At 45.4% G+C, this 24,103-nt stretch overlaps 1 protein-coding gene across 1 annotated transcript; it reads right to left on the minus strand.

The window, feature by feature from the left end:
- Nucleotides 1-1,031: 1,031 nt before the first annotated feature.
- SULT6B1 (sulfotransferase family 6B member 1) lies at nucleotides 1,032-23,998 on the minus strand. The gene is made up of 7 exons (XM_013202346.3): nucleotides 22,565-23,998; nucleotides 11,901-12,013; nucleotides 11,561-11,650; nucleotides 10,447-10,573; nucleotides 9,675-9,769; nucleotides 9,232-9,388; nucleotides 1,032-8,320 (listed from the first exon to the last, which is right to left on the minus strand). The coding sequence occupies exons 1-7, from the start codon at nucleotides 22,764-22,766 to the stop codon at nucleotides 8,190-8,192; spliced, it is 915 nt and encodes a 304-aa protein (XP_013057800.2). The 5' UTR covers nucleotides 22,767-23,998; the 3' UTR covers nucleotides 1,032-8,189.
- Nucleotides 23,999-24,103: the final 105 nt, after the last annotated feature.

The following is a 24,103-nucleotide window of genomic DNA, read 5'->3' on the forward strand; positions in this document are numbered from 1 at the left end:
TGATGCCATGAATAAACGTGTACCAATTTATTTCTAATAGCCTATTATTTATGTGCAATTTCTTTTGTTCTCTAAATGCTATGAAGCCATTTAGAGAAACCACCTACATGACAACTTACCAATTATCCATACAAAAACCCTGTATTGCTTTGGATTAGGCACATGCATAATTAAATGCCAACTAACTATTATGTTCATATAAGTTAGCAAAAGTCTGCGAAACTCAGCAATACAATATTTCATTTGATCCTAAACAACCGTTTCTAAAAGGAAGTGATTTATATAGAGCCACCCCAGGATGCAATCAAATTAGACTCAGATTTCCCATTAAAGAGATTAGTGGCTGCACGTATCAATATTTAAATATGCAAATAACAGCCACCATCTTCCGGACTACCCCATAAAGCAGACTAGTCCTCCGCTTTGCTTCTGTTGTGTGCCCAGTGGATCGCCCAGGAGCAGCCCCACGGCATCATGTGCATGCCACCACATTCCCCCCTGGGATACACTGACGTGGTGCTTGGCGGCGTGGCTGGAGGCTGGGGTGCTCGAGCCCCGTGTACCCACGCTGCAGGCTCCGGCTGTCCTCCAGGTCATGCTGCAGAGTGTCGGCAGTGGCTCTCTGCTGCCCAACACCTCCCAAACCCAGATGCCCCCGAACAGAGATGCTGGCGCTGCCAGGACACCAGCCTGCCATGCAGCTTAACCCTTGCCAGGCAGCATGAAGAGCCCAAAGGCTTATTCTTCCACGGATGTGAAGAAATTTAGTCAATGTGGGCATTTCAGTGAAAACAGACACAACGTGGAAAGCCTGTGACTTCATGGGAAAGTGGCAACAAGAAGACAGAGATGGTGCACTCCCTCCAGAGCCCGCAGAATAACACACTAACTTTTTGGTGCAAGCCAATATGCTCTCGCCATTCCACGAGTCAGTCAAGACAGCTTCATTGTGGGGGCCATACCTATAGCACCCCACAGCAAACGCATGAGAACTTCTTGCCTTTGCAAGGTTATAGAGCTGTTTGTCCTGACCAAGGATGTAAATAAACCACACACGCCTCCGTAGATTCCTCAAGGTGAGCAACTGAAAATCCAGAACAGTCGATCTGCAAGCCAAACAGCCCAGTTTGGCAAGCTGGAGTCCCCTGAGCAGCAACCGAGAGGTAAAGCACCCAAGAACAAGGTTCACAGTATCCAACACACTGAAGGGGAGTGGCAGAGGGAGAACATCACCTTCAGCTAACTTTTGGAAAAGACTGCAGAATTTAGCATATCTGCAAAACCACCTTCCTGCTTCCTAGAGGTAGGCACAGATGGGAAGTGGGAACACATAGCCTGAAAGCACTTCTTGAGCTCTGGCATCCCTTTAGGCTCCAGAGATACAAAAAGTGACACTTCTACATGGCTGTAATCACCAGCTGTAAAAAATTATTACCTTATTTTCAGAGAGGAAAAAATTCTTTTAAGCTCACCTGCTGTAGCATCTCATTAGCTCCCGTGCCCAGGAAGCAAAGCCTGGCACTGTCTCAGGAGACAGCAGGGTGGCCGTGTGACATACAGAGGACCCACCAGCAAAGAGATGTGCTGCCACATGTGGGCTACAGAGGCAAAGAGCAGGGTACGGCTGTGTACAGACAGCAGAATTCATTAGCACTTGTGTCCTTGTCCCCCCCACACACTGAGGGAGATGTGCTGGAAGCCGCTGTATCATAAAACAGAACCTCATGTACATTTATGTAAATGAATGTAAATTTCATGCAAATTTAATCCGTGGGCAGGTAGACATGAGGAGCTCAATTGGCCCAAAGGGATTTCAGCCTAACTTTTCTGTTTTGTTTTGTTTCAATTCATTCTGTATTTATGTTCATTCTTTTGCAATCAGATGCCACGTTTGATTTGATTTCTCTCTTTTTTTTTCCAGCTGAACTGTTCCTTACTCAATGAATGCAATTTGCCATATCGATTCTTTTGATATCCCTTTTTCTTTGGTAGATCAGCATTTATCTTCACTTTTGTACTACAAAAAGGCTGCAGCAGCATCACTGTACCCTAGTTAACACCGTCTCTTTTCTTCCTTTTATTCTCAATGGTTTTGACAACTTTGAACTTTGAACAGTTTTCCTTCTGAAACAAACTACCATTGCTTCCATTATTGCTATTCTGGAAAGTCTGTCATGCTGGCAAATGGCTTTGTATTTACAATAGTTAATAATGATACCTATTCTACTGCATTACATAGTTGTCTTTCCATATTAATGCATTTTTCATCTCTTCCTTTGCCCTTGGGCTTTCAGCACACAATTCATTTGTGGACAAAGCACTTGTATGGCCCTATTCTGTAAACTATTTATTTAAAACATTGTCAGTGAAAAACGCAACGAGAAAGAGCCCTAGAGGACCCATCCCACATTGCACTGAAACTTTGAAATCACTCACGTAGAAAATGCACACTCTGTCTCCTGTCCTTCAGATTGCTTATTTAAAATGGCAATAGCCAGGGCACAGGGGCCAGAGAGGCATAAAATGGCTTGCAAAAGCAATTAAATGCCACAGAGAAACTCACATTTGATAACTGCAGAAGATTGTTTATTGCCTTGTTTACCCCTCCACCCTGAGCATTACTCTCCGTGGAATGACAACAGGAAGACTGAACAAAGCACAACGCATGTACACATTCGTTTCTCTGCTGACGTTATGTAACGTGGACGCATTTCTCAGTAGCATCACTTTACAGGTGGCTTTCGAAAGGCTTTTTGCCCTACGTGGTGACCTCTGGCGGTGTGGGGAAGACACCCATGGCACACGTACAGCCTGCAGAGCTGCAGGTGAGGGGCCAGGTCCACCCCCACCACCACCATCCCGTGACCGTTCACACCAGAGCCTGCGCAACAGGCCTCACTCACCAAGAGGGGAACCAATTCCCTCATATATTTGCCCCACTATGGGCTCAGAGCTGAACATATTTTTAGACAGAGAAGAACAATTTGTCTCACCTTTAAGAGTAGACCATGTAGTGTCAGCCCAGAAGAGAAAACTTGAACAATTTCTCCACAGGCCACACACACTGCTGGCATTACCCTTCCTGTTGCCAGCCCTCGGCTCCACCCTTGCCCTGTGCACACCTGGGCTCTGGCTGCTGTCCTCCACTCCTTCCCCACAAAAGGCCCCACTTTTCCACTTTTCCTGAGGAGAAGTGAATGTTTTTTTCCCTCCACAACCTTCCCTTGGGGCGGTGAGGGCTTCAGGGTTCAGGTCAGAGGTGGCACTGCTGGGTGCTTAGCCCCCCACCCCACTTCAGGGCAGGTTAGGTGCAGGGAAACCCAATCTCCACCACTACTCCTTTTCTACTCCAGTTAACTTCCCCTCCTCTTAAACCCCTTCATAAGAAAGTTCTAGGCCACTGTTCAATGCTACCTTAGCGGAGGCAGACTTCACCAAGCGACACCCCAGCTGCCTGGGCCAGGTCACCTCCTTACAGCCTCACCGTGTGAGGTGGCTATTTGGATGCTGTCGGTACGGTAACATTTCGGTAAAGTTTCCACAGCGATGCATAACTGGCTGCCCCTGCGTCTGATACCAAAGCTGCAGGAGCTTGCAAGTTACAAGGGAAGACAAACCCAGTGGCTCACCAGAAAAGGAAAAACGAATATACATATATACATATAAAGAAGAAAAGGAAACAGTTCTCTGAACAAGTAACAGTCTGAAAACAAAAATAATTCCATGCCATCACGAAAAAAGAGGATGGACTGCGTTGAAAAAAAAAATTGTACACAGCAGAAATACTCACACAAAGAACAAAAGCAAAGAGCGGTCTGGAAATCTGCAGAAACTGTTCCAGACACTCTCCGTGCCTTGACAAAAGACATGAAGAAGGACGGTTGTAGGTGTCCCATTTTGGGGGTTGGCTGGTTTTGGTAGTTTCTCTTTTGTTGTCATTTGGTAGGCTTTTTATTTTACTTTTGGGGGCACATGGTCAATGTCTAAGATTATCTCATATTTAATTTTTTCCTCCGGATATAAATATTTTGCCTATGGATATAACAGAAATACACAATAATGAAACTATGACTTATTTACCTGCTGGGGGAACGCTAATGACTGTTTGTAGTAATGAAAACAGCTTCATTGGCTTGTAAATGCAAAACAGCAGGGAACTCACAGGAGACCAACATGCATATGTCAGTAAGCTTATACTATTCACAGGTACACAACCCTCCCAAGATATTAGTTTCACAGCCTCCTTTCATTTACTGACTGCCTCATATTTTGGGCAAAGTCAAAGAATAATTTTCTATCTTCCTCAGGCTTCTAAAGGTTTTGCAGAAGCCAAACGTTCTTATGAAAAACATTCCATTCAGATGCAAACTGAGTATTTGTAAGACTGAAGCACAACACCTACACTTTTCTAATGGTTACATTTCTGTGAAGCTGGGAGCAGGGAAGTTAGTACTCAGGCTACTCCCAACACCAGCTGCCTCTCACTCGGCTGCGAAGCTGGGTGGTGGTGCCAAACACCTGGCATGCGAAGACCAAACACACAGGATGGTGGGCCCTTGCCCTGACCTCCCTACCGTGCTGTTCTTCTAGCATCTGAACAGCTTTGTAAGGAAAGAAGGGAGAGCAAAGGATCCATACCGTCACTTCATTACCCACTCTGCCATTTAACTTGGACCCACAAGATCTGGTCTTCAGTGGCTGTGGCAAGGAGCAGAAAAGCCACATGAAAGAGAAGGGGTAACTGGGGCACACCTTGATGCGTTCATGGGCAGCTGTGCCACAGCCAGACAGCTGCCCCCTCACCATATGGCAATACCAGTGGGCGATACCTTTGCCATCATTCCAGCCTAGGACACCCAGGCCAGGTGTTGCTCTCCCAACAGCTGGTCTCCAGTCCAAGGACCACATCAAGAACCTTTCTAACATGGTCAAAACAAATCAACAAAACAACCAAAACAGGTTATGGCTGACTGAAGTAACAGGTTACAACTTAAACTGTGCCAATACTAAACATCTATACACTATTTTATCAGCAATTATGTCATATCATCCAAAGTGTGACAGCAAGTCGTGACAACTGCATCCTTTTACCAAAAACAAGGTAAATAACATTTTACCAGAGTGCCTTAGCAATGTGCTAGACATAGCACTGATACAGTATGCTTGCATTCATAATGTTGTTTTCTATTTCTCTCCTTTGCATCACTCCTGACGATATCAACATTCAGAACAACCACTGATCAGTCTCATTTCAACACCATCAGTGTATGTTGCCAAGCTCTGCAGTGTGTTAAGAGCAGAACAGAAGGTGCTAATCCCCACCAAAGGTGATCTTTCAGACAAAATTCAGATCAGTGTTAGGGCTTTTCCTAAAGAAACAACATTAGAATACAAGTCCAGGCATTTGCTATTATAACAAGATTGGTATGACTGTCTCACATCCCCCTTCATTATAAATCCATTTGGCATCCAGTCTAATAACCAGCCTACCCTCAGAAAAGAATTATTTGATGTTCCTGTGGATGTCATATGTGCCTTGTACTTTTAGAGCACTTCTACTGTAATTCAACATTAATTATCTTTCCAATTAATGTACTGCATAATGCTGCAATATAAAATGCGTGCATTTTGTAAATGAGAAAATTGAGCTCAGTTCTGTCTGCTTTGATCCCATTTTACCTTTATTATAATTCAGTACCAAAATTCTTTTTCTTTTTGGCTGGGTTATTGACACCCTGAACACACACAAGGGAGCCATCTCTTGCATGCAAAAGATACGTTTATGCTCCTCTTTTCCAAGAAGACCTCCAATTTCTCTTTTTCGATATCATTTTAATATACTTTCCTGCTTTATGATTGTTATCGAGCAGTTCATATGGGAAATGGAGGTGACAAAAGTACTAATAGATTAGCGTTTAGCAGTTACCATAATATAGATATCATAAATACTTACAACTGCTAAAAAATTGTAATTGTGAAAAAGGTCACCAATACAGAAAAAAAATCAAAAACTGCAGTTAGGGAGTGAAAAAAAATCTCTTCTTTAAAAGGCAGATGATCCGACATTTTTAAATGCTGTTTGTCAAAAATACCACTTAAAGTTTTACTGCTGAGTACCACAATAAAAAGTATAAAAGGGAAAACATTTATAAAATAAAAAATATAAATGGAAAATATAAAACCAAAATTGCTGTCTATATGTATGGCTGAAAGAATATATGTGTGCCTAGTGATTTTCCACAAAATGGAGTTTAATTTTGCTGTTGGGTTTGATTTTTTTGTTTAGCTGCTGTTAAAAGCCATAAACACTCTGGGCCACTGAATTTGACCTTCAATACCACCATCCAAAAATGTTTCTGTGCTTTTCCATCCTGAATGTGTTTGAGGGAGGTACAAATTTTCCCTTTCTGCAATGACATTTAGCTTTCTTCTGTGTCTTCCTACCACATCACTTTTAACAGAACAGAACCTAAAACACACAGAAAGCTGCAGACAAATTAGCTGCCCCTCACACTCACTAGTCTTATACTCGATGTTCTTTAATGCTCTTTTAGGAGATGGTAATTAATGAATATGTGAATACATACTGAGAAGAGTCTGCAAATCAGACTGAAAGAACATAAGAATGCCATCTATAAAACATTCCCTCAGATGGCTAAGCGACCTTAGCTTAAATAACCTTGCTGGTCCAAAAGTGTAATAATTTAAGAGTAGTCTATTTAGTATCTTGAGATGGGATTTCCTCTTGAGCTCCTCTGGGATACGTCATTAAAAGCTTAAATAGAGAAAGATGGCAGTTTAAGCAGATAGGCTGGCTGTTACTGATCTAGTAGTTCAGGCAACCTACTTTACTAGGGATTGGTGCTTCTTTTTCAACATTATCCTCAACCAAAACCCTTTGAACTTCTTTCTGTTAACTGCTTAGCAATGACACTAACCTACTACTCCAGCAGGGCCTATTACACCTCAGGCAAATACATGAGAAATACAGCTGCTTTTTTTTTTTTTTTTTTCCCCAGCATCTACAAAGGACTTACACGGAACCTTGGATTTGTCTGGGAAGCTTCATCAACTTTAAACTTTCGCTTGTTTGGTATTAACCCACTTCATTCTGGTTTGGTATTTTCTATTTTGCTCTGCAATCCTCACTGGTACCCCAGTTTTGGTTTACTGATTTTAAATGGTTGTTATCACAGCTGTTGATTTCAAAAGCAAATTCACATCTACAGGCATAAAGTAACCCAGGCAAACCTACACAATTACACAAAACATTTCCAAAGTTATGCAAGTAGCACACTTCCTTTTCTCATATCTAAAAAGACCCTTCTTCCAACCAAGTGAACCAAACGGTTACTGACCCTCCTGCCTTGATACTGTGTAGAAGTCACTTACTCACATTCCTACCAGGCAGGAACTTTTTTATTCACCTCCTCAACATCCAAAGCAGGGTGAGTGCTCTAGAGTGCTCCAGAGTCCTCCTGACAATCACATGTACAAAATCAGATATTCTCAATGTGTTTCCAATTTCTCCCTTGGGTGAGCAGCAAAGCAAGCCACCACCAGAAGGTGGACTCCAACCTCCATGTGCAAGTTCCCAATTCCTTCAGTTGCTCAGGATGAGATCTCACACTACCAAAAGAAACAAAAATATTTGTGGTGAATGGGGGAGAAAGTTTCTCCATGAGTTCCTTCAGTTTGTTTTTTTTTCTCATATTTATCTATACACAGAAAGTGGCAAAACCCAACAAAACTTTTTGAAATTTCACTTTAAATTGAAATGTTATGAATTTCCAAATCTAAAAATCAAGAAGACATTTCACTATTATTTTAAAAAATCTCTTGGGAAATCACTTGCAACATACTGAATACATTTCCAGTGATTTCAGCATGTTCAAATACTACATATATATTTCATGCAGGATTCTACTAGGTAACATGAAATCATGGCAAAAATCAGTTTTAAAAAACAAGTGAAGCCAAAGAACCACAGGACATTTAAGAGAATCTGGTATAGTCAATATACTAACTGTATGAGTGAGGATTGCTTGTGCAAGTTAAGACAGCACAAACAGGCTTGCAATTGCACAGATATTCAAAAGTTTCAAATCAAGTATTGTTCTGATTTCTCTTTGATTTCATAAAAGTGAATGAAAAACTGTCTGGACACAAGATTATTCTATAGAGGAAGCTCAGGACTTGCAGTACACATCATATTTTAACTTTGCTCCCAGCTTGGTTCCTTCTAAGCACACTTTGAATTTGGCATCCATTTCCTTGTTCTGAGCTTCAGTGAAAAGATTTTTCCAGTCTCCAACAACACCTGGAACATAAAGAAAAGTAAAATAATACCCTTGACTGTAAGGACCAAGGAGTATGATTTAAAACAAAACAAAACAAAAAAATCCTGTGTCATCTTCTTTCAGGATAATCCACTTTTTTCTTTTAAGAACAACAACAAAAACAACAAAAATTAAATTAAAAAAAAAAATCTCTGACCCAATAATATATTCCTCTGCTTTACTTTTGATGTCCTCAACAGAACGTGAACATAAAGGGGACACAGGAAGCTACTGGTCTGCTTTGTGCTTTGTGCAGCTGCAGAGTACTACCAACACAACCAGCAGTTGTGAAAAGAACTCTGAATGTTCAAAGATGTCGCTTTTAACAGCAAGAGCTTTGTGCACTGTAACCAGACACTGCCCTAAGCTGCAGTCTACTTCTCATCTAGTTTTGGAGAGTCCATGGCCTGAGTTTTTCTGGGTCTGCAGCTCTAGCCTGATTCATGGCTAAAAGACACAGCTCAACCTGTGCAGTGTCTGGATTCAACGTGCTGAGCGAGGTTCCTAGGCAATCCCAAGGGTTATTTAGAAAATCCAAGAAAAATCTGTGGAGGCACTTTGTCCAGGATACACCCAGTACTGACAGAAGCCAAAATAAGACTCTTCTTTGTTTTAGTTGGTGTTTACTGCATACCATGACTGGAGGTTGTGCTACCTGTAGGACACTTCTGCTAATCACATTATACAGGGCTTTACTGAATGATTTTGGCCCTTGTGATGAAATCAAGTGATAGCATCCTGAAGCACAGTCAGTGTTCCTTAACTTCTAGCCCTGAAAATTATTCACAAAGATTAAGCATCTACTGATCCAAATTCCTATCTGCCCAAAACGTAGTGCTACCATTCACCAACCTTGCAAAATATGCTGTTCGTTTGCTGTAAACAAATTTACCTTTGCGGAAAAGAACTGAGCCAACAGCACCATGAGTTTCCTGAGCCTTGTCCTTCATTGCCTGGAAAGTGGCCCTGTCCGCAATGGACTGGATCTGCTCTGCCGATGGGGAGAATCCAAAAAATTCAGCTATCTGCTTTACACCAGAAGTCAGATTCTGAAAACAATGCAGTGAAAGGGGGTTATATAGTTTGCTTCCTCTGACAAAGGAGCTACCCACTTGGGGTGTGTATAGCTATCATCTACAAACAATATCTTCCTTCACAGTATGTCTTCTACATTCCATTGGAGCTCTGCTTTCATATATCCAGACTCAACTTGTTCCTAAATAGATACTTGATGTTGCTCTTTCAGGAACCTGTGCTTTTTGCTTTTAATTTCAGCAGTTTTCAGGGAACAGCCTCAGATATGTTTTGCCTGTTGGTACACAGTGTCTGCTTTACCTCTTTCAAGTCTTCATATGTTATGACCATGGTATTCTCATCCTCAATGTGTTTGTTCCAGGTGACTGCATGGTCAAAATAAGATCCCCAGCCAACTGTGAAGAAGCGAAAAAAGCATCAGTGTGACCTTCTTTTATTACTGTGTACTTATTTCTCTCTAACTGAAGAACCACCTTCTGTTACCCATCAGTTACATCTACGCAAACATACAGAACAGCCTGCCTTTTCAGTGGTACCATGCTGTACAACAGAATGATGGAGACTTCCACGGGACTTCTGTAAGTGTAATGTAAATGTAAGTGGCTTCTGCACAGATATGTGAATTTCCTCTTTGCTTCCCCTCCATTTCTATACTGTCATTAAAGATAACTCTTAAAAGCCAAAGTTAGACATCAGTCTAAATCTAAAAGTTGGGTTGCTTATGAGGTGTTTGGCTCATGCCTGGAAACAGTAAAGACAACAAACTGTCATTTCATTACCATTTCAGATCTGTAGCATTTCCTCCATCACTTACTGACATAATTTCAGCCCAATACCATTACCAAGCTGCCAGGCGATTCCCACACACTTGCATGGAAGAGCAAAATACCCAGAAGCAAAGCATATTTTGGACTTTCTCCCCATTCTGGCATTCAGCTGCCTCCTTTATCATGGGGTATGGCCACCAGTAAGCTAATTGTGAGACAGCTGTTTTCCCACTGGCCCCATTTAGTTGTTTTTAAATATTTTCTTCTGTTACTTCTTCAGCTACATTCAGTAACTATAGCAATACCTTTTCCATTCATGAACTCGGAGAAGAACTCATCCCAGGAGCTGTAACTGGGGACGCTTGGCACATTGTTGTGGAAATGGAAAAATGAAACAGCTGTATCTTTAGGGTTTCGAAACAACACTAGTATCTGGAGTAGGAGAAAGAGGTCAACAGTTTTAGGTGACATATTTCCCCTGGCAACCAAAATGAAAGTATAACCAAACATTCTGCAATCAATAACTTACTGGGGGCTACAAAATATTTTCACTATTAGGTAAGGCATTGAGAACAAATGTATAATGTGGTCGTAATAAAGACCACTTATCACTTTTAAGATTTGCTTATGTTACGGAGCAATTGTAGAAAGGAACAACTGGAAAAAATGTAATGTTGTCAGAGAATACTATCCCATAACTACCTAAGACCTGGGAAATAGCAAGGAAACATTTGCTAGCCCCTTGCTACAAAAAACTGTTTGATTCTCCTTCAGGAAACCACAGCTGCTACACTTATATCCCATTTTCAAAGCATGGCAATAATGTACTTGAAATCCTAAAAGACAGCAATCCTCAGAGAAGTGTAAACACTTCTGAAAACTTGTTATACATTAACCAGGAAAAAATATTAATGGAACAAGAATAAAACCCTTATTCCTTAACCAACTCCTCCCTTCCCCTGTGGTACATCTCCTAAATGTTACGTACCTGCCATTGTTCGGTGACTGAGAAACAGAAATACTGAAGTTTTAACTGTGTGGCTCTCTGCATGGAGACAGTCAATGTCCCAGAGATACTGCTGCCACTTCCATTCCTATCCACAACCATTGTTGTACACAGAAAAGAGTAGCATAAAAAAGGAAAGCATGACACCCCTGCCATTTTTGAGCATTCTAACAGCCTCTAGATCTGTTCTTGTTTATGCACCCCTAGGGTTACTGTATTACTGTATACAGGTGCTAAGCCAGCCCAGGACTCATGAGATTCCCATTGTCTCTAAGTCACTTTTCCTCAATGCCACCTGCATGGGTGCAAGAAAAGGACGCAGCCTGAGAATTATTCTTGCGTGTTGGTACTGTCAGAAAAATTAAGCTTGTTCTTGCAGAGAGAGAGGAAGGAAAAAAAAAAAAAAAGCCCACCTTGGCTTTGTTCTTGAAAATAGACTTGGGGAGGCAATCATAATTCAGATGCGTTGCCAGAATCCTTGGGGATGGAATCTGCTTCATCCTCTTTAGAAATAAACAGAACAATAAGTGAGAACAGGCTTATTACATGAGTGCAGCAATGATCTGTTAGAGTTTCCAGTGTGAAGCAGAACCTAATCAAAAGGCATTAGTCATCCAAGATTATCCTTTTTCCCCTCTCGGGAGAAATATCTTTACTTGCTGCATGACTTCATTTTAATAACTTGCATGCGGGGGTGCAGGATAGAAAGAAAACAACAGACTTTAAGTGGTTCAGTAGGTTCTTTTCACTAACCTGATATTTATCTGGATCTCCACATTCAATAAATGGTAGTTCTGTGCTTACAGGTTTACTCTGGACGGTGGTGAATATCAAGTCATTTAAAATCTGGATAAGCCAGTTCACACCTGGACCAAGAAACCCAGAGAACAAAATAAAGAGGTTTATATAAGATCTCAAAGCCTTCTCATTACATGGCTTGATTCAGCATAATAGACAGTCATCAAATTACAGATAATACTAAAGCTCTCAAATGATTATAAACAAAATGATGTTGTCAGTTAATGAGATCCTCAATGGCTTCTTAGCTGTGACCTTCCTGGCTCACTTACGATTGATATGTGGAAAGCACTGGGGGTAGAACTGACTTAATGATGCACTCAGTATCTTTTTAATATAGTCATAAAACAATCTGTGACAGACAATAAAGGGAGCTTTCCTGACTTTTACAGAGAAACACTTGGGAAGGGTCTTGATAGGAGAAGGAAGGAATGAGCAAGGAGTTTCGCTCATTCTGCAGTGGAGAAGTGTCTGCCCCTCCCTCCTTGCACGGGGTCAAGGATGAAACAGTCATCAATGCAATGCCACCACCAGTGCTCGTCCCCAGTTGTGCCTGTTGCTGTCTCCATAAAGTGCACTCCAGAAGAATGCCAGAGGAGCTGCCACCCACCAGACCCTATGGGAAGGATCTCGTGGTGAAGCCTCCCCACACGTGGCTGTCCGGGCACCAGCTGTGCTGGGGCAGCACACCTCCGCAGCCAGCTCCATGCTCTCCTGCGGCTGCTTCGTGCTGCCTGCTTTCCTCAGCTTCCCAGGGACCTCGCCCTGTGGATGCCCCACTGACTGGTGGTGGGACAGAGCGAGGGAACGGCATGTTCACCGCGCCTGCGGCACCCTCCCCACGTCCTTGCAGAGGGACTTGGAAGGCTTCCCGCTGGGGCCACGGGGATGGAGCTGCCTCAGCCTCCGGCATGCTGCAAGTCCCCTGTGAACGCAGCTGCCAGAGGCACTAAGAGGGAACACAGGATGCAAACAGCGTTAACCCCATGCTTTCAGCTGAAAGTTATCCTCAGAAAGGAGATCTTTCACCCTATGTTACATAAAGTAGCTCAGGACTGTGTCCTATTCATACAATAATGTCTATGCAATGTGTACACGCCATGCCATGTCTTATAATACATCTGAATATATTTATATGCCACCAAATACCATAAGATTTATATATAAAACATTTTGTGATGTATATAATTTATATCAATCTCCCATTTTCATAAAGACCAATGCCAGAAGCACTAAAAGTCTCTAAATCCATGTCTCCATCTGCCCAGTATTAACTGCATGTGCACAAACAGAAAGTTTATTTAAAATAAAAAAAAAAGCTACAGCTGATAAACCTAAAATTCTTAGTCTCTAAATCCCGTCTTGGTTTCTCAATGCACGACCTGTCCCTGGGAAGTACAGCAGCCAGGCGCTCCATCAGCCTGCAGCCCCACCTCATCAATGTCTCTCTGCATCAGTCAGCGCTTTCCTCTCCACTGCACACACCTGAGTTGGGGGAAACATTTCATACAGTGAGACTTCACTGTAATTTAACCTTCATGCTCCTTAATAATTAAAAGGAATGAGGACACTGTTAAAGCTCTGAGAGACAAAGCTGTGGTGCCAAGCTCTGTCAATGGCCTGTCCTTACCAGTCCAGCAAAAACCCTGGACTCAAAACCAGCAGAAATAAAGGTTTCTTAACAACAAAGATACATATTTCACATTTTATGTCAGCTCCCTTCTTTTGTATTTGCCCTCTCTTTCTCTTGGCTCAGTGTTTTGTCTCACAGCTGCTGTATATTTACCCTAAACACTACAAGCTTACTTCTTAAGCCCCTAAATACATAACAGTTTCTTTCCAGATCAGAACTTACCAAGCCAAAACCACAGGAAGAGTATGTGCTCTTCACCTTGCTGGATGAGACCTTGGTTAAGGGCCTGCTGATTAGAGACCAACTTGAGTGCATCAGCTACCGTGTTATTGCACTGAAATCCTTTCCCGGACCCACATTTTCTCTGACAACCCTAAGCTTCTGCTGCTTGGGTCTCAAGGCAGAAACACTTGGAAAGGATTTCCTAGATTGACAAAACCCATCCCTTTCGTATAAGCAACCATCTCACACAAGACATTTATAACACTGATCAAAATCAGCTGGTTGGTTGGTTGTTGTTTGTGTGTTTTTTCCCTCCAAAGCTCGTATTGCACCTTTCATCCTTTCTGCAGACCTCTGACTACAAGATTTCAAATTCCACCATGTCACAGTCTATCATGTCACAGTCTATCATTTGCAATCACAAAACAAAAGCCAATAGTGATACTGAATATGATGATAATGCTAAGGAGCTGCTTGAATTTTGCAAGATGCCGTGCCCTGCTGCTTTCTACTTCTTATAAGGAGTCTAATGCGTAACTTTACTGCTTTTGTACATTACACTGCATTACATTACTAACACTTTTCAGAATGCAGTTTATCACACTGGCAGAGGTATCTTGCCCCACTGATACATAATAACTATGTACTTTATTCCCACTTCTTCAGCCAAAAGTAGTTTTGAATGCTAAAACATTTTATCTTTTCAGAAACATAAACCATATTAAAAAAACAGTGGACCAGACTACATAACGGAGACAATGAGCACAAAAACCTGCTGCCTCTGGTTGTACTAGAAATGCCCGATATCCCCACACAATGTAAAACCATCCTCTGTTGGTTATTTTCCTCCTTATCGTGTCAGCTAATTACAGTATCACAGACTACAGTGAGCAATTTATAACGTATTGTCCTGGTTCCAGTTAGGACAGAGTTAAGTAGCTCATAGTAGCTGGTAGGGTGCTATGTTTTGGATTAGGATGAGAAGAGCGCTGATAACATGCTGATGTTTTAATTGTTGCAGAGCAGTGTTTACACCGGGCCAAGGACTTTTCGGCTTCTTGCTCTGTCCTGCCAGCGAGCAGGCTGGGGGTGCAGCAGGAGCTGGGAGGGGACAGACCCAGGACAGCTGACCCAAACTGGCCAAAGGGGTATTCCATACCATCTGACGTCATGCTAAACAATATATAGGGGTGGCTGGCCGGGGTGGGGGGCCGGCTGCTCGGGGATAGGCTGGGCATCGGTCAGCGGGTGGTGAGCAATTGCATTGTGCATCACTTGTTTTCTTACACATTATTATTGTTAATACTATTACCATTATCACTATTATTATTATTATTGTTATTATTATTTTCCTGTCTTAATAAACTGTCTTTATCTCAACTCACAGGCTTCACTTTCCCGTTTCTCTCCCCCATCCCAGAGAGGGAGGGGGGAGGGTGAGCGAACGGCTGTGTGGTGTTTAGCTGCCAGCCGGGTTAAACCACAACAGTCCTTTTGGCGCCCAACGTGGGGCCCGAAGGGTTGAGATATCGACAAATCTGACCAGAGTGTGTTAAACTAAAATTGGTATAAGTATTGGACCTGCTTAATAGTTGCTAGTCACGATGTTGATTGCCTTAATCTCCAGTCTGCTGTACCTGTATTCCAAATTGAGTTTTATGGTGCGTTACTTTCTGTATGTGCTCCCTGTTGCACTGTTTATCCTTTCCGGGCCCTGGTTTAAGATTGTTATGGTACTGTGCGGTGTAGCAATGGCTTATGAAATGATGAGATATCTGGTCATGACTTTAACCTGGTATTTGTACTCAGCACTGACATCGACTCTATACTTTGGAACCCATATCTCGGAAACTATTAGCAATTACACCTATTGCCTGTTTTCGTTAGGGAGCCAATCTGTGAAGGGGACAGGGGAAGACATGTTTCCCTACCTGTTCACTCTCCCTTTCTCCTTCACCACCACCCTCTTATCCCCCGAGTTAGTTACGGTGGTTCTCCGAGATGTTGAATATCCTTGGGATACTCAGACCAGCCTGCTCTTGTTGTTATGTCTCCTGAATGCGCTTCAGATTTTGTGGAGGGTTAAACAACTACTTAGGAATCTCATCCGGAGATCTGTCTTGAGGCGGGATAGTTGCGAGTGGCAGGGAGTGTGGGAGGATATGGGCAGGTTTCTAGAGCAGTGGTCACCTCCAGTGTTTTGGACATTCACCCCTGAACAACTGCAAAATCCTAAAAAGCTGGCAGAATGCTTGAAAAAAAGGTGTCATGACTCTGGCAGTTCCAAAGTGACACAAATCACTGTAGCGTGCTGGGGTCTGGCTTGTGCCTATCGAGCTGCAATTGATGCTATTAGCAACCTAGCTCCAGCTCCTGTAGCCGTTCCAGCTGCAGCTCCTGCAGCCACTCCAGCTGCAGCTCCTGCAGCCGCTCCAGCTCCAGCTCCTGCAGCCGCTCCAGCTCCAGCTCCTGCAGCCGCTCCAGCTCCAACTCCTGCAGCCGCTCCAGCTCCAGCTCCTGCAGCCGTTCCAGTTCCAGCTCCTGCAGCCGCTCCAGCTCCTGCAGCCGCTCCAGCTCCAGCTCCTGCAGCCGCTCCAGCTCCAACTCCTGCAGCCGCTCCAGCTCCAGCTCCTGCAGCCGTTCCAGTTCCAGCTCCTGCAGCCGCTCCAGCTCCTGCAGCCGCTCCAGTTCCAGCTCCTGCAGCTACTCCAGCTCCAGCTCCTGCAGCCGCTCCAGCTCCTGCAGCCGTTCCAGTTCCAGCTCCTGCAGCCGCTCCAGCTCCAGCTCCTGCAGCTACTCCAGCTCCAGCTCCTGCAGCCGCTCCAGCTCCTGCAGCCGTTCCAGTTCCAGCTCCTGCAGCCGCTCCAGCTCCTGCAGCCGTTCTGGCTCCTGCAGCCGCTCCAGCTCCAGCCCCTGCAGCCGCTCCAGCTCCAGCTCCTGCAGCCGCTCCAGCTCCTGCAGCCGCTCCAGCCCCTGCAGCCACTCCAGCTCCAGCTCCTGCAGCCGCTCCAGCTCCAGCTCCTGCAGCCGCTCCAGCTCCTGCAGCCGCTCCAGCCCCTGCAGCCACTCCAGCTCCAGCTCCTGCAGCCGTTCCGGCTCCTGCAGCCGCTCCAGCTCCAGCCCCTGCAGCCGCTCCAGCTCCAGCCCCTGCAGCTGCCCCAGCTCCTGCAGCTGCCCCAGCTCGTGCAGCTGCTCCCACTCCTGTGGCTGGGTCAGAGAAACGAGCTGTAGCAGTGCAAGTTGACCCCGCAGAGGGTATTCCAACCCCTGTGGCAGACCCTGCGTCTGGGTCAGAGAAACGAGCTGTAGCAGTGCAAGTTGCCCCTGTAGACAAGGTGAAAAAATGGTATAGAGGCTCAGGTCGTTTAAAACGCAGACAGTCTTCTGCTAAGTCTGGGCGTAGTGAAGACGAGGCTGGGCCATCAAAGGTGCAGGAGACTGAAGATGAGGATGAGGATGGCGAAAAATCAACAGTAACTACCCGGACTCCATACCAGCCATCAAAGGTGCAGGAGACTGAAGATGAGGATGAGGATGTCGGAAAATCAACAGTAACTACCCGGACTCTACACCGGCCATCAAAGGTGCAGAAGACTGAAGATGAGGATGAGGATGTCGAAAAATCAACAGTAATTACCCGGACTCTATACCAGCGTGAGCTACGAGATGTGCGAAAAGATTTTGGTCGCTGTATAGGCGAGCAGCTTGTCACCTGGCTGCTCCGGTGCTGGAACACGGGAGCCAATTATGTGGAATTGGAGGGCAAGGAAGCCAGGCGGCTGGGATCCCTTGCTAGGGACGCATGCATTGACAAAGCAATTGGAGATGGAGCACGATCTCGCAGCCTCTGGAGGCGTCTCCTGTCAGCTGTGAAGGAAAGGTATCTCTTCAAGGAAGAACTTGTATGTTTACCAAGCAAATGGACCACCATGGAGAAGGGAATTCAGTACCTGAGGGAATTGGCCGTACGGGAAGTAATTTATAAGGACCTAGACGACGCACAAACATCCGCAGATCCAGATGCAGTCCGGTGTACACTACCCATGTGGCGGAAGTTTGTACAGAGTGCCCCATCATCATATGCCAGCTCATTGGCAATGCTAGCCTGGAAAACGGAGGAGAATCCCACAGTGAATGAAGTGACTAAAATACTCCGGCAGTACGAAGGAAATCTCTCCTCTTCCCTAAAGGCCTGTGTCTCAGCTGTGGAGAAACTCTCTGAAGAGGTCCACCAACTTAAAGAGAATTTATCTTCCCCTCCACCTGAACGAACCAGTGTCCACCAGCTAAAAGAGAATGCTTTAGAGAAACTTTCTGAAAAGATCCACCAACTTGAAGAAAGATTATCTTCCCCTTCACCTGAACGAACCAGTGTCCACCAGCTAAAAGAGAATGCCTTGGAGAAACTTTCTGAAAAGATCCACCAACTTGAAGAAAGATTATCTTCCCCTTCACCTGAACGAACCAGTGTCCACCAGCTAAAAGAGAATACCTTGGAGAAACTTTCTGAAGAGATCCACCAACTTAAAGAGAGTTTATTTTCCTCCCCACCTGTACAAACCAGTGTCTCAGCTATTAGGGGTAAACGTTCATCTATGCAAGGAAGACAATATGGTGGGCACACACACCGCGCCACCCTGTGGTTTTACCTACGTGACCATGGAGAGGACATGAGAAAATGGGACGGAAAATCTACTGCGACCCTAGAGGCACGGGTACGTGAATTGCAAAGGAAAACAATTGGGAAAAAGGAGTTCTCTGAAAGGTTTGCTGCTCCAACTTCCAGCAGGCAGTCCTTTAAACACAGAAATGAAGATTCTGACCAGGACTAGAGGGGCCCTGCCTCCAGCCAGGGGGAGGAAAGGGACAATCGAGTTTATTGGACTGTGTGGATTCGATGGCCTGGCACGTCAGACGCACAGAAGTATAAGGCTTTGGTAGACACCGGTGCACAATGTACTCTAATGCCATCAAGCTATAAAGGGCCAGAGCCCATCTGTATTTATGGTGTGACGGGGGGATCCCAGCAGTTAACTGTATTGGAGGCTGAAGTGAGTCTAACCGGTAATGAGTGGCAAAAGCACCGTATTGTGACTGGCCCAGATGCTCCGTGCATCCTTGGCATAGACTATCTTAGAAGAGGATATTTCAAGGACCCAAAAGGGTTCCGCTGGGCTTTTGGCATAGCTGCTTTGGAGACAGAGGACATTAAACAGTTGTCTACCTTGCCTGGTCTCTCAGAGGACCCTTCTGTTGTGGGGTTGCTGAGGGTTGAAGAACAGCAAGTGCCGATCGCTACCACAACTGTGCACCGGCGGCAATATCGCACCAACCGAGACTCCCTGAGTCCCATCCATAAGCTAATTCGTCAACTGGAGAGCCAAGGAGTGATCAGCAAGACTCATTCACCTTTTAATAGTCCCATATGGCCAGTGCGAAAGTCTAATGGTGAGTGGAGACTAACAGTGGACTATCGTGGCCTGAACGAAGTCACGCCACCACTGAGTGCTGCAGTGCCGGACATGCTAGAACTCCAGTATGAACTGGAATCAAAGGCAGCCAAGTGGTATGCCACAATTGATATCGCTAATGCATTTTTCTCCATCCCTCTAGCAGCACAGTGCAGGCCACAGTTTGCTTTCACTTGGAGGGGAGTCCAATATACTTGGAATCAGCTGCCCCAGGGGTGGAAACACAGCCCTACCATTTGCCATGGACTGATCCAGTCTGCGCTGGAGCAGGGGGAAGCTCCTGAACACCTGCAGTACATCGATGACATCATTGTGTGGGGTGACACTGCAGAAGAAGTTTTCGAGAAAGGGAAGAAAATAGTCCAAATCCTTCTGAAGGCTGGTTTTGCCATAAAACAGAATAAAGTTAAAGGACCTGCACGAGAGATCCAGTTTTTAGGAATAAAATGGCAAGATGGACGCCGTCAAATCCCAATGGATGTGATCAACAAAATAACAGCTATGTCTCCACCAACTAGCAAAAAAGAAACACAAACTTTCCTAGGTGTCGTGGGGTTTTGGAGAATGCATATTCCAAATTACAGTCTGATTGTAAACCCGCTCTACCAAGTAACCCGTAAGAAGAATGCTTTTGAATGGGGCCCTGAGCAACGACAAGCCTTTGAACAAATTAAGCAGGAAATAGTTCATGCAGTAGCCCTCGGGCCAGTCCGAACAGGACCAGATGTAAAGAATGTGCTCTACACCGCAGCCGGAGAGAATGGTCCCACCTGGAGCCTCTGGCAGAAAGAACCTGGGGAAACTCGAGGTCGACCCCTGGGGTTTTGGAGTCGGGGATACAGAGGATCTGAAGCCCGCTATACTCCAACTGAAAAGGAGATATTGGCAGCATATGAAGGAGTTCGATCTGCTTCGGAAGTGGTCGGTACTGAAGCGCAGCTCCTCCTGGCACCCCGACTGCCGGTACTAGGCTGGATGTTCAAAGGAAGGGTCCCCTCTACGCATCATGCAACTGATGCTACATGGAGCAAGTGGGTTGCACTGATTACTCAGCGGGCTCGAATAGGAAACCCCAGTCGCCCAGGAATCTTGGAGGTGATTATGGACTGGCCAGAAGGCAAATACTTTGGGATATCACCAGAGGAGGAGGTGGTTCGTGCTGAAGAAGCCCCCCTGTACAACAAGCTACCAGAAAATGAGAAGAAATATGCCTTGTTCACTGACGGGTCCTGTCGTATTGTGGGAAAGCATCGGAGATGGAAAGCTGCTGTATGGAGTCCTACACGACGAGTTGCAGAAGCTGCTGAGGGAGAAGGTGAATCGAGTCAGTTTGCAGAAGTAAAAGCCATTCAGCTGGCTTTAGATATTGCTGAACGAGAAAAGTGGCCAGTTCTCTATCTCTATACTGATTCATGGATGGTAGCAAATGCCCTGTGGGGGTGGTTACAGCAATGGAAGCAGAACAACTGGCAGCGCAGGGGCAAGCCCATCTGGGCTGCGGCATTGTGGCAAGATATTGCTGCCCGGGTAGAGAACCTGGTTGTAAAGGTACGCCATGTAGATGCTCATGTGCCCAAGAATCGGGCTACTGAAGAACACCAAAACAACCAGCAGGTGGATCAGGCTGCTAAGATTGAAGTGGCTCAGGTGGACCTGGACTGGCAACATAAAGGTGAATTATTTATAGCCCGATGGGCCCATGACACCTCAGGCCATCAAGGTAGAGATGCAACCTACAGATGGGCTCGTGATCGAGGGGTGGACCTGACCATGGACACTATAGCACAGGTTATTCATGACTGTGAAACATGTGCTGCAATCAAGCAAGCCAAACGGTCAAAACCTCTTTGGTATGGAGGACGATGGCTGAAATATAAATATGGAGAGGCCTGGCAGATTGATTACATCACACTCCCTCAAACCCGCAACGGCAAGCGCCACGTACTTACAATGGTGGAAGCAACCACCGGATGGCTGGAAACATATCCTGTGCCCCATGCCACCGCCCGGAACACTATCCTGGGCCTTGAAAAGCAAGTCTTATGGCGACATGGCACCCCAGAGAGAATTGAGTCAGACAACGGGACTCATTTCCGAAACAACCTTATAGACACTTGGGCCAAAGAACATGGTATTGAGTGGGTGTATCACATCCCCTATCATGCACCAGCCTCTGGAAAAGTTGAACGATACAATGGACTGTTGAAGACTACACTGAAAGCAATGGGTGCTGGGACATTCAAAAATTGGGATACACATTTGGCAAAGGCCACCTGGTTAGTCAATACCAGGGGATCTGCCAACCGAGCTGGACCTGCCCAATCAAACCTGTTACGCACTGTAGAAGGGGATAAAGTTCCTGTAGTGCACGTAAGAAACATGCTGGGTAAAACAGTCTGGGCTACTCCTGCCTCAGGAAAAGGCAAACCCATTCGTGGAATTGCTTTTGCTCAGGGACCTGGATGCACTTGGTGGGTAATGCAAAAGAATGGGGAGGTCCGGTGTGTACCTCAAGGGGATTTGATACTGGGTGAGAATAGCCCATGAGTTGAATTGTAGTATGTTAATTATTATATAATAATGTATGTCATCACTACCATGACTGCTATATATCATAGATGAAAATGGTGATTAATTAGAATGTATTGGACAGAGTGTAACCTGAGCATGACATAAATGGTATGGAATAAGGGGTGGATAGCTGTCCTGGTTCCAGTTAGGACAGAGTTAAGTAGCTCATAGTAGCTGGTAGGGTGCTATGTTTTGGATTAGGTTGAGAAGAGCGCTGATAACATGCTGATGTTTTAATTGTTGCAGAGCAGTGTTTACACCGGGCCAAGGACTTTTCGGCTTCTTGCTCTGTCCTGCCAGCGAGCAGGCTGGGGGTGCAGCAGGAGCTGGGAGGGGACAGACCCAGGACAGCTGACCCAAACTGGCCAAAGGGGTATTCCATACCATCTGACGTCATGCTAAACAATATATAGGGGTGGCTGGCCGGGGTGGGGGGCCGGCTGCTCGGGGATAGGCTGGGCATCGGTCAGCGGGTGGTGAGCAATTGCATTGTGCATCACTTGTTTTCTTACACATTATTATTGTTAATACTATTACCATTATCACTATTATTATTATTATTGTTATTATTATTTTCCTGTCTTAATAAACTGTCTTTATCTCAACTCACAGGCTTCACTTTCCCGTTTCTCTCCCCCATCCCAGAGAGGGAGGGGGGAGGGTGAGCGAACGGCTGTGTGGTGTTTAGCTGCCAGCCGGGTTAAACCACAACACGTATTCACCGCATTTGGGGTAAGACACCAGCACCATATCGTCCCGTCTGGCTTCCAGGTTCTCCAGGGCTTGGAAGGTCTCTGCACTGCACACTGTCACGGGATAAGGAGTCCCCCGGTAGGAGAACAGCAGATCCTTCAGGGCAAGGCCTTCAGACTTGGCCAGTGCTTTATTTATTTCATCAACAAAGGCTTTCCTTTCCTCAGCCATGCTTACCACCTTTTGCTGAGGATTGAAACTGCTGGTCTAATGCAGTTAAGTGCCTTTAAATAGGCATTTTTAAGGGGTGGAGTAGAAATACTTGGCATTATTTCTGCCTCTGCCTCCCCTCCTGAAAAACCCTTAGAATTTGATACATTTCTTTCTCTTCCCCTTCCCACCTTTCTGGAAACAGAAACTGGGTTGATCTTGCCCATTTATCATCTAGAGAGAAGGAATTACTTTAGCACTAAATCCCACTGCGAGCAAGTAATACTAGCAAGCCTGGCCACCAGGGAGAACAGAATTGGAAAAGAATTGCCCTGTAATAGCAGCAAGGTATTAAAACTAATCTTAAATAACATTAATAGGAAAAAAGCGTCTCAGAGGAAAGGAAAGTCCTTAGTAACGAAAGTCCCAAGAGACTTTGGCAATAAACTCATCCCCATACCATGAAGCAAGAAACAGAAAACAATGAAATCAAAACCACAGAACAAAAAGAACAATACCGAGAGGGAAGTGATGCTGCCATTTTGGTAGATGTGATTGCTGGGCCGCTCTCCATCATCTATCAGTGGTCATGGTCATCCAGAGAGTTCCTGCATGACTGGAGACTTGCTAATGTGACACCCATCTGTAAGAAGGGTCGTAAGGAGGAACAGGGGATCTACAGACCTGTCAGCCTGACCTCATTGCCAGGAAACTGATGGAACAGGTCATCTTGAATGCAATCTCACAATGTATGTGGGACCACTGGGTTCATGAAAGGCAAGTCCTTCCTGACCAACCTCATCTCCTCCTATGACTGGGTGATCCAACTGGTGGATGAGGGAAAGCCTGTTGATGTAGTCTACCTAGACTTCAGCAAGGCCTTTGACACAGCTCAGACTGGCACGGCTCGAGACAACACAACTCGGCATGGCTCAGATCAGTTCGGCACGTCTCGGCACAGTTTGGCATGGCTAGGCATGGGACAGCTCACCATGGCTCGGCATGGCTCAGCACAGCTTAGCATGGCTCCGCATGGCACGGCTCAGCATGGTTTGGCTCGGTACGGCTCAGCACAGCTCAGCACGGTTTGGCATGGTTTGGATCAGCTTGGCATGGTTTGGCACAGCTTGGCATGGCCTGGCATGGTTTGGCACATACTGGCACAGCTGGGCATGGCATGTCTTGGCAAAGCACAGGTCGGCTCGGCATGGCTCAGAACAGCCCAGCATGGTTTGCCACGCATAGGCACGGCCCGGCACGGCCCGGCACCGTTCTGCAGCCCTGCCGAAGCCCGGCGAGCCGCACAGCCGCATCGCCTCCCCGCTGTGTGAGGTGCCCACGGCCGCCAAGGTCGGTCG

Source organism: Anser cygnoides, chromosome 3 (genome assembly GCF_040182565.1).
Source record: "Anser cygnoides isolate HZ-2024a breed goose chromosome 3, Taihu_goose_T2T_genome, whole genome shotgun sequence".
Classification (NCBI taxonomy): Eukaryota; Metazoa; Chordata; class Aves; order Anseriformes; family Anatidae; genus Anser; species Anser cygnoides.

Bases quoted from the DNA above. Each gene is read 5' to 3' on its own strand.
- SULT6B1 (XM_013202346.3), bottom strand. From the start codon at position 22,766: ATGGCTGAGGAAAGGAAAGCCTTTGTTGATGAAATAAATAAAGCACTG. The intron at 10,574-11,560 runs GTGGGCTTTTTT...CTCCTACTCCAG, and splicing joins TTTTCAAGAACAAAGCCAAG to ATACTAGTGTTGTTTCGAAA. The intron at 9,389-9,674 runs GTAAAGCAGACA...CATTGTTTTCAG, and splicing joins CATATGAAGACTTGAAAGAG to AATCTGACTTCTGGTGTAAA.